At 52.6% G+C, this 12,604-nt stretch overlaps 1 protein-coding gene across 1 annotated transcript in view; it reads left to right on the top strand.

The window, feature by feature from the left end:
- Positions 1–12,604, top strand: part of LOC120370544 (zinc finger protein 420-like) — a 339,196-nt gene that overhangs the window by 234,697 nt on the left and 91,895 nt on the right. The window contains exon 5 of the mRNA XM_039485481.1: positions 1,511–1,556. Coding sequence (XP_039341415.1) covers positions 1,511–1,556 — 46 coding nt within the window. The remainder of the gene's footprint in view (positions 1–1,510; positions 1,557–12,604) is intronic.

Below are 12,604 nucleotides of genomic sequence, written 5' to 3'. Positions count from 1 at the left end.
GGATTTGAAGGGGATTTTAATGCATGTCAGTCAGTTAGCAAGAGTCAGGCCATACTGTAACCCTAATGACATGAGACTTGTAGAAGCAAAGATAGTGTGGGACAGACGAACGAACTGTGTAAAAAGTTATTATGACCTTGCATTGATAACCAAATATGCAGACTTGCTTTTTCTAGTAGTGAGACAAATAAGATAGCAGAAAGGCTTATGTATAAACAAATGCAATTGTTTCTTTTTACCGTCTGTATTATTGCTAGAAATTGTCTGTAACAAAGGTATAAAGGCTTGCTGTAATTGTTTACCAGTTGAGAGACCTGTCCAGGACTGGGGCGACCCTGTGTCCTATGGCACTCTCTCCCTCCATTGTAATTACTGGAGAAATAATAAAGTATTTGATTTTGCTGCACCCAAACGAAAAAGCGAGAACTGAGTTTTTCTCCGACACATCCCACAACTCCCCAGCAAACCATGGGCTCAGGTTAAACTCAAGACGCGCCCTTTGTGACAAATTCTGCCCCAATCCTCAGTGCACTGTGCTCATACCTGATTTCAGCTCCTGAGCAGGACTCCCCATTCCCAAACCTGCCCTGATCACCCAGCTGGAAGCAGGGGAAGAGCTCCAGCGTTTTTGCTGCCCCAAGCGATGGGGGGGGGGGAAATAAGCTGCGATCGGCAGCACTTCGGTGGCAGCTCTACCACCACCGCTTCATTCTTCGGTGGCAATTTGGCAGCAGGTCCTTCCTGCCAAGAGGGACTGAGGGACCCACTGCCAAATTGCTGCTGAAACCCCAGATGTGCCACCCCTTTCCGTTGGCCACCCCAAGCACCTGATTGCTGCGCTGGTGCCTGGAGCTGGCCCTGGGTCCTGGATCTTCATGCCTCCAAGGAAAGCAACATCCCAAAGAGGCATCTACACAAGTGAGGAATTCAGTGACACTGACATAGAAACTATCTGGCAAATGAAGGAAAAATCTGAAAATCCCCCAAGATGTGCTATAAGCCCCTTTCAGTTAATGCGTTGTGGTTTCCCTCTTTGCTACTCCCCTTTGTGTCCTTTCTGCCAGCCCAGGCACTGACTCCTGCCTGGATTCCCTCTCTCTCCCCCAGCAGGTGATGAGACAATGACTGAGAACAAAGAGGGGAATCCACAGCAGGAAGGTCCTGAGGAAGTGGATCTGAGGGGGAGGTTTCTGAGAAGAGCTGAAGGGAATTTTTCCCAGTGCTGGGAACAGAGAAAAGCCTGGAGTCATTGGCAGAGGTCAGAGAGGAAGCTGGGAAACAGCCCATGGAAGAAAGTGGATGAATCCATTGAATGTGAGAGAGGAGGCAATGGTCCCAAGGAAACCACAGCCCAGCAGACAAATCATAAAGAAAAGAAACCCTAGAAATGCTTGGAGTGTGGGAAAAGCTTCAGTCAGCAGTCTGGCTTTTTTAAAGCATGGGAGAATCCACACAGGAGAGTGACCCTATCAATGCCTTGAGTGTGGGAAAAGCTTCAGTCAGCACTCAGGCCTTATTTGCCACAGGAGAATCCACATGGGAAAGAAACCCTATAAATACTTGTGCTGTGGGAACAGTTTCAGTTACCGCTCAAGCCTCATTAAGCATGGGAGAATCTACACAAGAGAGAAACCCCATAAATGCTTGTGTGAGCAGAGTCAGGATGAGCTCTACCCTGACATCTGGTGGTGAATTATGGTGAGTGTGGAAAAAAAATTCAGGGGCTGATCTTGTTTACATAGGCACACCCACCCCGCCTAGTATGAGTCCATGGCAGCCCAAAATGGTAACTTTGACAGCTGTGGGATCCCCAATTTCTCTGTTATTGAGGCAGGAGGAATAAAGTGTTGTTACCCTGAGTATGTGAATGAGGGACTGTGAAACTGTTTTATGACAGAGGGTCTCACCATCACCTAAGTATCACTCACAAGACAAGGGATATGGGTTCCAAAACCCAGTGAATTGATAGAGGCTGGGGACAGGTGTGCGTACCTGATAGTATGGGGTCTCTTTGAGCATTTAGATCACCAATGGCACCTCTTTGTCTCTCTACTGTTGAGTAGCAAAGCTAGTTTTGATTCTATTAGGAATCTAGCTAGAGGCTGCTGAACTGAATTCACTTTGGGTTAATGGTGCACTAGCACTGGGTCTCCCCTACTACAAGCTGAAATCACTAAAAGAGCTAAACTTACTGAGCTGAACTCCCTGAGTTCTGTGTTAACTAGTGGGGGAGCCTGAAGATATATCACTAAGTGCTGGCAGAGCAGTTTGCAGGACAGTGAGAGGAGCAGAGATGAGCAGTTTGTGGGATGGTTGGAGCAGCCCACGGAACAGTGAGTGAGTGGAGCAGTTTGTGGGAATGGCTGGACTGCTGGTGGAGAGGAGCAGTTTGCAGGATGTTTGGAGTGGCTGTGGAGTGGAGACGTTCGTGGTGAAGGTCACAGCAGAACTCCATGGAGAGGTGGGGCAGTCAGCCCCCTGGGCCACGTAAGGTGCTCCTTAACACCCTGTGTGCACCCCCCATTTCCACCTAGGCTGGCGGGCGGTAAAACTCTATGAGCGGGGATGTGGCTTGGGGGGAAGGGGTCGTACAAGAGTGGGGCCTTGTGGGGACAGGGTGGCATGAGGGGGGGAGCTTGGGGGGAAGGATTGGCCTAGGGGCAGCAAGAAAGGGGCAGTGAAGGGGGTGGGACCCACAGACAGGACAATATGTGTGTGCGAGAGACACAGACGGGACAGTGTGTGTGTGACTGACACACACAGAGAGAGAGAGGAGTGAGTGTGAGTGTGTGTGCGTGCATGCGTTCACGTGCTGGCTTCTGGGGAAATTTGAGCTGTCTCTTTAAGACACTGACTGAAAGGTCTCCTTCTCTGTTACCGAGCACTGTCGGCCTTCCCCTGCTCTCGTGGAGATGGGTATCTGGGCGGGGAGGGAGACAGAGAGAGAGAGAGAGAGGCTGGGAGCTGGCTGCTGGGGCGATCTCAGACACAGTGCACTGTCTCTTTAAGAAAGGCGCCCCAGTCACACACTCCCCATGCAGAGTAGAATGGGGCAGCTCCGCCTCCAAGTTTTCTCCGGAGACAGGTTGTGTCCCCTCCCTTGTTCTGCAGAGATGGGGACAGGGGCAGAGGACACCCTGACATCAGCACCCCCCTGGTATTCAGGGCTTTTCCTTATGATTTTTCACACTTGCTGTCTGGTGCCCCACTCCCTGCTTTGCACACCTAGCGGGAGAGTCCCAGCCAGGAGCAGCGGGATGGAGCAATGTTGCGGGGAGGGAGGGCACCTGCCGCCTTTGCAGCTAGGGGGCATGTGACTCTCTCCTGTGTGGCAGGGCCCCGCCGGCCCTGTGACATCGCCCAAGCCCCTGGGCAATTGCCCCTTCGCCCCCTCCCCCCCACATTGGCGGGCCTGACCCGAGCTGGGACTCACCTCCCAGGTGCCGTTCAGACCCTCAATTTTGAACTAGGACATTCTCAATACAAGCAGGGTCTGAGTGAGCTCTCCCCTGAGACCCAGTGGTGAGCTAGAAACAGGACTTCAGGAGCCGACCTTCTCTGCACGGACACACCCACCCTGCCTTGGTGCTCAGCACGAGGGGGCTGCTTTGCCCAAATGGTCACTTTTGGCTGGTGCTGGATCACAAGTCACTTTGTTATTGAGGGCAGGGCATTAAAGTGTTGTTATCCTGGTTGTATGACTCAAGGGCAGCAGAACTGTGCTTGGCATAGCCTGACAGAGGGACTCACCTTCAACTAAACCGCACTCCGTTTGGTGACTTCACAATTTTTCCTGCTATAGATAATTCATACTTAGGCCCTTCCCTCCCATTAGCCTTAGACTCCTCTTGACCTTAATCTGGCCCTGCCTGTGAAATGCAGAGAGCTGTCTGGAAATGCTCTTAGGCCCTCACCTTTAGCTGTGCTGTCTCGATTCCTATTGCAGCCAGTAATAACTGAAATCTTCTAGGACCTTGGTTAGAAGGTTGGATCCAGGTGCAAATGCAGCAGCTCCACTGGTTAGGGGAGCAGCCAGAGCAGAGAGAGAACCCTGGAGTGGGGACACCCTAGCCCCTGTTCTAAGTGACCACAGCAAGATTGGAGGTTGAACCCCCCAGACACCCTGGGCCCAGCCTTACCAGGGTTATGAGGACTTTGCCACACACAAGAGTAGAAGGAGAGTCCTTGAGGTCAGGGAGGCCTCTGGGTAAAAGGAATGGGAGTGAGGGCTCACATCCTAGCTAGCCCATTCCACTGAGGGTGTGTATAAGCCAGGAAAATGTGCCACAAGATTGGGACCATGCCCCCCTTTACACTTGGACTCTTTGCTTCTCCTTCTCTCCTCTGCTGTCTCTGCTCCCCTTGGCTTTCTCAGCACCTGGCCCCACAGTGCTTGTGGTCAGCTGGAGACGGGGCTTTCTGGGCCTGCTCCTCTCTCCTGATTCCAAAGGACTTGGCACTTGAGGGGTCAAGGCCCTTCATGGTTGTGCTTGCTTAGTTTTCCCTTTGTGCAGAAATTCCTGCTTTCTTCAGGACTCGAACCTCTTCTTGGCCGCTCAGGCCCATGCTCTGGTTTCAGCTAGAGCCCCAGGATGGAACTGGGACATAGGGCATCCCAAAGGCTAGAGCATGAGCCTTAGTTGCTTCCAGGCTAGCCTTTGCCATTCCTGACGTGCCAAAGAAATGGGCGGATGCCCAGGCTAGCGTGCAGAGCAGTTTCCCTCTTCCAAGTGTGCACCTGTGCCTCCGCTTGAGGGGGCTTGCTAAATAGCACCTTTGGAGCTTGTGTGTTTCTCTGCTTCTCACCAGCTGGGGAAAAACCTCTTGGGGTAAAATCTCCTGCCCCACTGCCAAAATGAGCAACCTTGGAGCGGGAACGGTAAGAGGCTCCAGCAGCGAGGCAGGCCCTGCTTTCCTACCATCTTCTGATATTGGCCACAGAGCATCAGCAGCTGCCCCCCATGCTGGTCTGCGGGTGCCTTTCAGTGGGTGTCTGGTGCACCAAGGAGCAGGCTGGCTGGTGTCTTTGTGGCTGTCTGCAGCCCACGTGGAGGCATGATCCTCCCTTCCTCTTGCCACACCCTCAGTTGCTCTGTGGTGCTGCCTCTGCTCTAGGGGCCCAGAGGAGGAAGTTGTGCTGGGCTCCAGCCTGGGGCTCTTCCTCCCTCCTGCCTGTCCCTGACTATCAAGCCTGGGCCTGGCCCTCCTTTCGTTATATGCCATGTGACCAAGACCCAAAGCGCGGCAGCAAGTGCAAGGACCAAACTTGTTTGCACCTGGTGAAGCTGCGAGAATTGCAGCCCTCGGGTCAACCCACAGGACTGCAGCATCTCTAGCCAGGGTGTCAAGTTCTGGGGCCCGGTCCATTGTGGCCATTCCATCAAGCCGGCCAGACCGAGGACCTGGCTCCAGTGGGCGCTAGTCACCGGCAGGAGGGGAAAGACTTGCTCTTGCACAACACCATAGAAGGAAGCAGAGATTCCAGGGCTTGGTCACAAGCCAACAGGGTACCAGGTGGTCTCCCACAGAGAGTTGAACTGAGCTGGTAGAAGTCGGACTCCTGCATGTGCCATGGGAGGGTGGGGAGGATCTGTGAGCCCGGCGGGTGTGTCTGGTGCAGGGCATTTGGAGTCTGGGGTTTGGACTCTTTGCAGTGGCTGGAGCCAACCCCTGAGCCAGAGCCTATCGGTGAGCGGAGACACCCGGGGGAAAGGGCTGGGGCTGGGCAGGAAAGTGAGTCTGGAGCTTCAGCTCTCACAGCCCCAGGGAGGCACCTGCCCTCAGCTCTGGGCCAGATCTGCTGCTGGGGCCAAAGCAGAGGGTTCTTTTGGGTCAGTTCTTGGGTAAGCTGCGTTGAGCTGTATGGTCATTGCTTACAATCACTTCAAGCCTATCTTTGCATACTTAATAAATGTCTGTTGTATTTCCCCCTTAAACCCTGTGTCTTGCTAGATGTGCTTGGGGCACCTGCTCAGGACCAGAGACTGGTGCATGGTCCTCTCCACTTGCAGGGAGGGGCAGACTGGGGAATAAACTGATACCATCAGGCTTTTGGCCAGGGCAAGATGCTGCAGCACCGGGGACCTAGGCTGGGGAGCTGGGGAGAAGCTTCATAGTACCTGCAGCTGGGTGTGTCCCTGCCTGTGTAAAGGTTTGTGTGAGTGCAGGGCCGGGAGCGATCTGCATCTTCTCCCAGCAGCAGTGTGAGAGGGAGCCCAGGCTGGGGAGACAGAGGGCTCAGCAGTACCCCAGTTCCTGGTTGCACCCCTGGGGGCCTTTAAATATTAGGAACCATCAGAGTTAAGGTGACATGTACAAACTTTGCGCAGTGCTGTTGTGCATGTGTGTTATGATACAGACTCAGAAGTGTGGCCTTGGGGTCAATTCCCTGCCCCCCACAGCATCAATTTCCTCCATACTACCAAGGGAAGTGGTGCTTTCTCCATCCCTTGATGAGGTGCCTTTCTGGAGTCTGCTTTGGTCCAAAACTCGCTACTGTGCCATACAGGAGTCCTGTGATATGCAGAGGGGTCAGATGAGATGATCTAACCGTCTCTTCTGGCCTTAAAGTCTCCAAATCTCTGCAAAACTGAGTGTGGCACATTGAGAGCCTCTGAGGTTTCCATGTGTTGCCTGCTTGATCCCCAGCACTGACCCTGAGTGTGTGGGGGTGACACAGGGGAGCAGCACAAACATGCAAAGGGGCTGGCCAGGGGCAGGACATTAGCCCTGCAGGTCAGGGGTGGGGGTGGCAGTGACATCACAAGGGCCTTTTGCAGCACCTCAGCTGATTGGTCAAAGGAGGTTGGGAGGCGGTGATCTCACAGAGAGTCCATGACAACAGCCAGGTAGGACAGGCTGCAGGGCTGGGGTGATCTCAGAGACCCCTGTGGCTTTGCTGCAGAGAGTCTCCTTCTTTAGATCTCTCCTTGAGGACTGAGAGAGAATTCTGGGTCATGTCTGTGAGCACGAGGAGGAGCCTCATTGGAGTTTTCCCCTTTCCCACTGCTAATTTAGTGAGAAGACAGACGTCCCTGGGGAGAAGGTAAGAGCCCCAGAGAGGTTTGGAATCTAGGCAGCCTGACCCACCTGGTGCTAGCCAAATTCAAGGCATGGAAAACACTAGGTTAAGGTGGGAGAATTTTTTTTACCACCTAGGCCTTTGTCCATTAGAGTCAGGGGGACATTGGGGTTAATCATTTTTGGTTTCCCTTTTTCCTACTTCCCTCCCTTCACTGGCAAGGAGGGGGCTGCTCTTTAGCCCTCGTGGAGGGAGGCCATCCCAAAGAGATGGGACAGGAAGACTGCTCTGAGAGCGAGCCTCATTGGTGACTTGAGCCATCCCTGGGCCGTCTGGGGAAGTCTCAATGCTGATTGGCGGAGCAGGGGATCTAGTGACAGGAGGAGACTCAGGACTTTGTTGTTCTCTTGTAAGGCCCAGCAAATAAGCCCGAACCAATCATCTGATGATGAATTGTTCTCCTTCCTTCTCACCATTGACTGTCTCTGAGCCATTCCTGGTTCTCTCGGATGTTCTAATGCTTCTACAACACTTGCTGAATAATCACTGTGAATGGTGGTTGGTCTGTAGCTCATTCGAGGTCACTTTGTTCTGATCATTCAGTGTGTGAAACTCCAGACTGATGGTTAGTTTGGCAGTCAGGACACCCGGGTCCTGTTCCCAACTCTGTGCCAACAGGTTCTGGGATGTAAGACAAGGCCCTTCGCCTTCTCAGCCATCATTTCTCCCTCTGTCGGTTGGGGATATCAAGCCTCTCACGCCTGCCTCCTGGTGGGGGGAGGCTGGGGAGCTGTGGGGACCTGTCTGAGAGGGTCACTAGTAGTGGTGTAACACAAGAGTCCTATCGGGTTGAGTCGTTTCAGATTATGGTGTAGTGCAGCAGACCCCCGTTTTCCCAACCTTGCAGTATGCAGCTTTCCATGTTAACCGAACCACCAGTGCACACAGGTGCAGCAGCCGGCGATTTCTCCTGTGGCCGCTAGATGGCGCTGCAGCCTCGCACTGTCCCGTTCCCCTGTGTACCCGAATGTTTGATTAGGTGACCTGACCCCATCAGTGGGGTCTGCTGTGTAATGGCTGAAAGAGTCAATTTTACTGGTATTTTATTATCTTTAAATCATTAGAGGGAGCAACTACTTACCCTAACTGAAGCATTTTATCTCGATTCTAAATCAAAGTGTCTTCTCCTTGTGTGCGAAGAGAGAGTTTAACAGGACGCCACAGACGGGAGATGCTTTTGGTTTGGAAAACAGAATATTTTTGCAAAGAATTTTCATCCAAATTGAGTCATGATTCCACAAACCAAACTTGTTTAATGTTAATGGGATTTTCTAACAGAAAACTGTGTTGATGAAAATTCCCCCCCTCCACCCCGCAATTGCTGGGCTCTGTCCCTTCCTCTAGGGGGCTTGTTGTCTGATGATGACAGCGAGAGTGAGAGCTGTTGGCTTTTCTCTCTAGCTCTGCCATCACTTTGCTGTGTGACCTGGGGTAGGTCATTTCCTCTCTCTGTACCTCAGCATCCCAATCTGTGCAATGGGAAGAGAGACAGGTCTGTAATGCCTGGCAGAAGTGGGGCTGGGAGAGAGAACAGGCATTAAAGCACGTTGGGGAGGAGAAAGGGTTGTTTCATGGTGTTGAGCACCAAGGCATTCTGACATTTGTGAAAATGTCTCGTCTAGAGAAAGAAGAAATGGTCGGGGACAAAGCCTGCGGGAGGATATGAATCAGAGAGGCCAGGGTATGTGTTTGGGGTCTCACCAGTGCTTCCCACTCCTTGCTGTCCTGTGGCAGGTGTAGCCCCTGACCCGTGGCTCTCCCTTCCGTTATAGGCTCTGCACAAGGTCTTGGCCAACCTCTTGGGTGCCATGCTGGGGAGCTGCTGGCAGAATCTCCAGATACAGACAGGCCCCAGTACCTCTTGGTGGTGAGCCCGATGAGGAGAGGGGAGGAGGCAATTTTATCTTAATGCTGGGGAGCCTGAAATGGAGAGACTGGAAGATCCATTTTCCAGTCTGTCTGCCTAGCTGGGATTCCACTGAGCCATCCTTGGCCAGGGCACTCAGTGCAAAGCAACGTTGGGCCCTTCCTCCTTCAGCGACAGGGGAAGGAGCTGGGACTTCAAGCCAGAGCTCTGCCTGGTTCAAATGAGCACTAACTACAGGGTCCCAGGCTGGCCTAGGACCATTGCCCCTCCCCCCACACCAAAAGATCCAAAAGATGGTTCTCAGAAATGAGTCACTGACTCCTTCCTCGAGAACCAGGAGAAGCCCAGGGAATCAGCCCCTCTCTCCTACAGGCCCTGAGATATCTGGTGGGATTGTCCTCACCGGCGCTCCCTCCATTCCACCAAGGACTTTAGAGTGAGGAAAGGTGAGGGTTTGTCTCTTTCCTGAGGAGCTTCCAGGGGGATAGGACCAGCCCCGACACAGTGAACACTGTCCCGATCTAGAGAGACAGTGACAAGTTGGGACCCACAGGACACACGCATTATCCTGGGTGCAACCATCCCCTTCGAAAGCTCTGCAATCACTGAGTCAGGCAGTACACCCTGAGCACACAGTCTCAGCCCCCAGGAGATGGGAAGGGGCTCATTTGCATAGCACATTTGTTCACCTGCCCATTGACCCTGACCTGCCTCCTCCCCCCACAGCATGTCAGTTTCAGAATCAGGTCCAGGGCGTCCCTTCCAAAATCTGAGGGGGACAAGGGGTGGAGCATGCTTTTATGTCTTAAAAGAGCAACACTGCGATGCGGAAACTACAGAACCCAAACCACCAAAAAGAAAACCAACCTTCTGCAGATGATGAAAATGAACATGTGTTGGTCTGCACTGCTATGGATTGTTACTGAGCAGAACCGGTCATCAGCATGGACGCAGGTCCTCTGGAAAGGTGGCTGAAGAGACATATGAATCTTTAGCACAACTGGCATGTATATATCTTAGGACACCAGCTCCTGGAAGCCCTACTGGTAGAACTGAGACAAGGTGGGGTCATTTCTCAACTGCATGCTCAGATGATCTGCTAGAACCTCTCCCTACCAACAAACAACCCTCAGATTCAGCCTCTGCTCTGCGTCACCACACTGTCCCCAAACAGACCCCAGCTGGGCTGGACTTAAGGAGGGGAGCAGTTTCTCCTGGGTTCTTTCTGCTCTGAAGGCTCCTGCAACCTCAGTACTTTTATCACTTGAAATACAAGCCATCATCCTGGCAGGGAAAGAAAGGAACAGAAAATGGAGAGAGAAAGAAAAAGAGAGAATTCCCACCCCTCTCCTGAACTCTGATCCCATCCCACTGGGCTCCGTCTAGGCTGCAGCCATGGAGATGACACAGGGTTTGCTTTGGTACCCGAGCATCAGCACTGAGAGCAAGGAGTCTGTTCTCTGGTGCTCTCCAGGATCCCACTTCTAGCACCAAGCAGGATGCAGTACTATGAATAAGTAGCCTGATCCCAATGCAAAGGGGTGAGGAGCTGGAAGGAGACAGCCAGGAACTACTGAGGGCAGTGGCGTAGCCAGGTTTACAGTGTAGGGGGAGCAAAAAACATAAAAAAGGCGCCCCTCCTTGGCTCCTCCTCTGGCCACGCCCCCAGACCAGGACCCCCACACTTTCCCTCCTGCGCTGCCGCCTGTCCCCGGCTCTTCCGGCTGTGTGGGTGGCGGCGCTGGCCCCCATTAGAGAGGCTCCTATGGCCCTGTGGCCGGCAGCGCCAACCAGCAGGTGCCGCTTCCGCGCCTGCTGGCCTGAGGGGAAGCAGCTGCTTCCACAGAACCCCTCCAGCTTCGCTACTGACTGAGGGTGGAAGGCAGTTAGGATCATGGGGGGAAGAATGGGAACTACTGGAGTTACATAGGACTGAGCTGGGATTGGATAGTGCATACATTCCTCTGCTGACAGCAACCAGCTGTGAAATTCCCTGGAAAAGTGTGGAGTCTCATCCCCCTCTAATGACCAGTCTACATAGAGGATAACAACCTATTACTGCTGTTTCTCCAGTAGTTGAGGAGGCAGAAGTCTGTGTGGTGGATCCAAAGGACCTGCTTTCTGAGCATACCTTGGGTGGTCAACACAGCTAATCAGAATTGAATTTCTAGTTGTTCATTATGCTTTCTTAAAAAAAATAAATAGAGGAAGAGATATGAAAATGTCCATCCTGTTTCTTATATTTAATTTGCTGGTTCTGAGAAAAAGGCCTTTGTCTCAGAAGAAAATCAGCAATGCTTTAGTCAGCGATGGAAGTGCAATGAACACAAATGTTTCTGACTCAGCCTCTCTTCCACATCAATTTATCTGCCCCATCTTTCCTCAGCCAGCCAGCCCCAGACTAGATTGTGCCAGAGATAAGGCCTGTTTCTCCTGGGACAGATCTAGAGCTCTTAGTGGGTCTTAGATTCAAGAAACTGAACGAGAGGCGCAAAACCAGCAGGAGTTGAGGGTGACGCTTCTCTCAAAGGTCTGTGTGACCGGTGCTTGGGGACTCGGTGTTTCCAAGCCCATGTTTAACCATCCCTGTTGCATTGTAAACCTGGGTTTACGTGGGTTTGGCCCAGGTCTCATGTCCACACTGCGCTCTGCAGATATTCTGGCTTGGATCTGCAGCTTGGCCTGCCTCCACACTGTGCAGTGACAGGGCTTGGACGTGGGTCAGACTGAGATTCAGCCCCCTTAGCTCTGTCCTAGGACCTGGGTCCTTGCTGACCCAAGCCAGACTGATTGTATCTGCCTAGACTGGGGGCTTGGGCTCAACCCTCAACTGGAGCCCAGGCGGAGTGAGTTATCCACAGATCTGGGCACTAAACTCTCCACCCAGTGAAGGGCATCTGTGGAGAAGAGCGGACGGAGTGTGAACGGACACACACATGGGCATGGTACTCCTCTGCTCCCTCAGCTCCTCAGCCTGGAGTGATAGGAACGCAGGACAGCTGCATGCTCTTTGCTCGCTCCCTGATAGCAAGGTGGGGATGGCTGGGAAGAAAAGCAAGCAGCATCCTGGTAGGAATCTGGGGGGCGGGGAGGAACTTCAGCCCTCCCTGCCTTCCCTAATCATAGAATCATAGAATCATAGAATTTAAGATCAGAAGGGACCATTATGATCATCTAGTCTGACCTCCTGCAAGATGCAGGCCACATAAGCCGATCCACCCACTCCTGAACTAATTCTCTCCCTTGACTCTGCTGTTGAATGCTCCAAATCATGATTTAAAGACTTCTAGTAGCAGATAATCCACCAGCAAGCGACCCCTGCCCCATGCTTCGGAGGAAGGCGAAAAACCTCCAGGGCCACTGCCAATCTACCCTGGAGGAAAATTCCTTCCCGACCCCAAATATGGCGATCAGCTGAACCCCGAGCATGCGGGCAAGACTCTCCAGCCAGACCCTCTGGAAAAAGGCTAATATCCTATCATTGACCCTTTGTACTAATTACCATTGTGGCATGTTATTGACCTATTGACTAAACCCGTTATCCTATCATACCATCCCCTCCATAAATGTATCTAGCTTAATCTTAAAGTCATGGAGGTCCTTCGCCTCCACTGTTTCCCTCGGTAGGCTGTTCCAGAATTGCACTCCTCTGATGG

Source organism: Mauremys reevesii, linkage group 1 (assembly GCF_016161935.1).
Source record: "Mauremys reevesii isolate NIE-2019 linkage group 1, ASM1616193v1, whole genome shotgun sequence".
Classification (NCBI taxonomy): domain Eukaryota; kingdom Metazoa; phylum Chordata; order Testudines; family Geoemydidae; genus Mauremys; species Mauremys reevesii.
The sequence above is the reverse complement of the archived record's forward strand: the minus strand, read 5'-3'. Positions and strand labels throughout refer to the sequence as shown.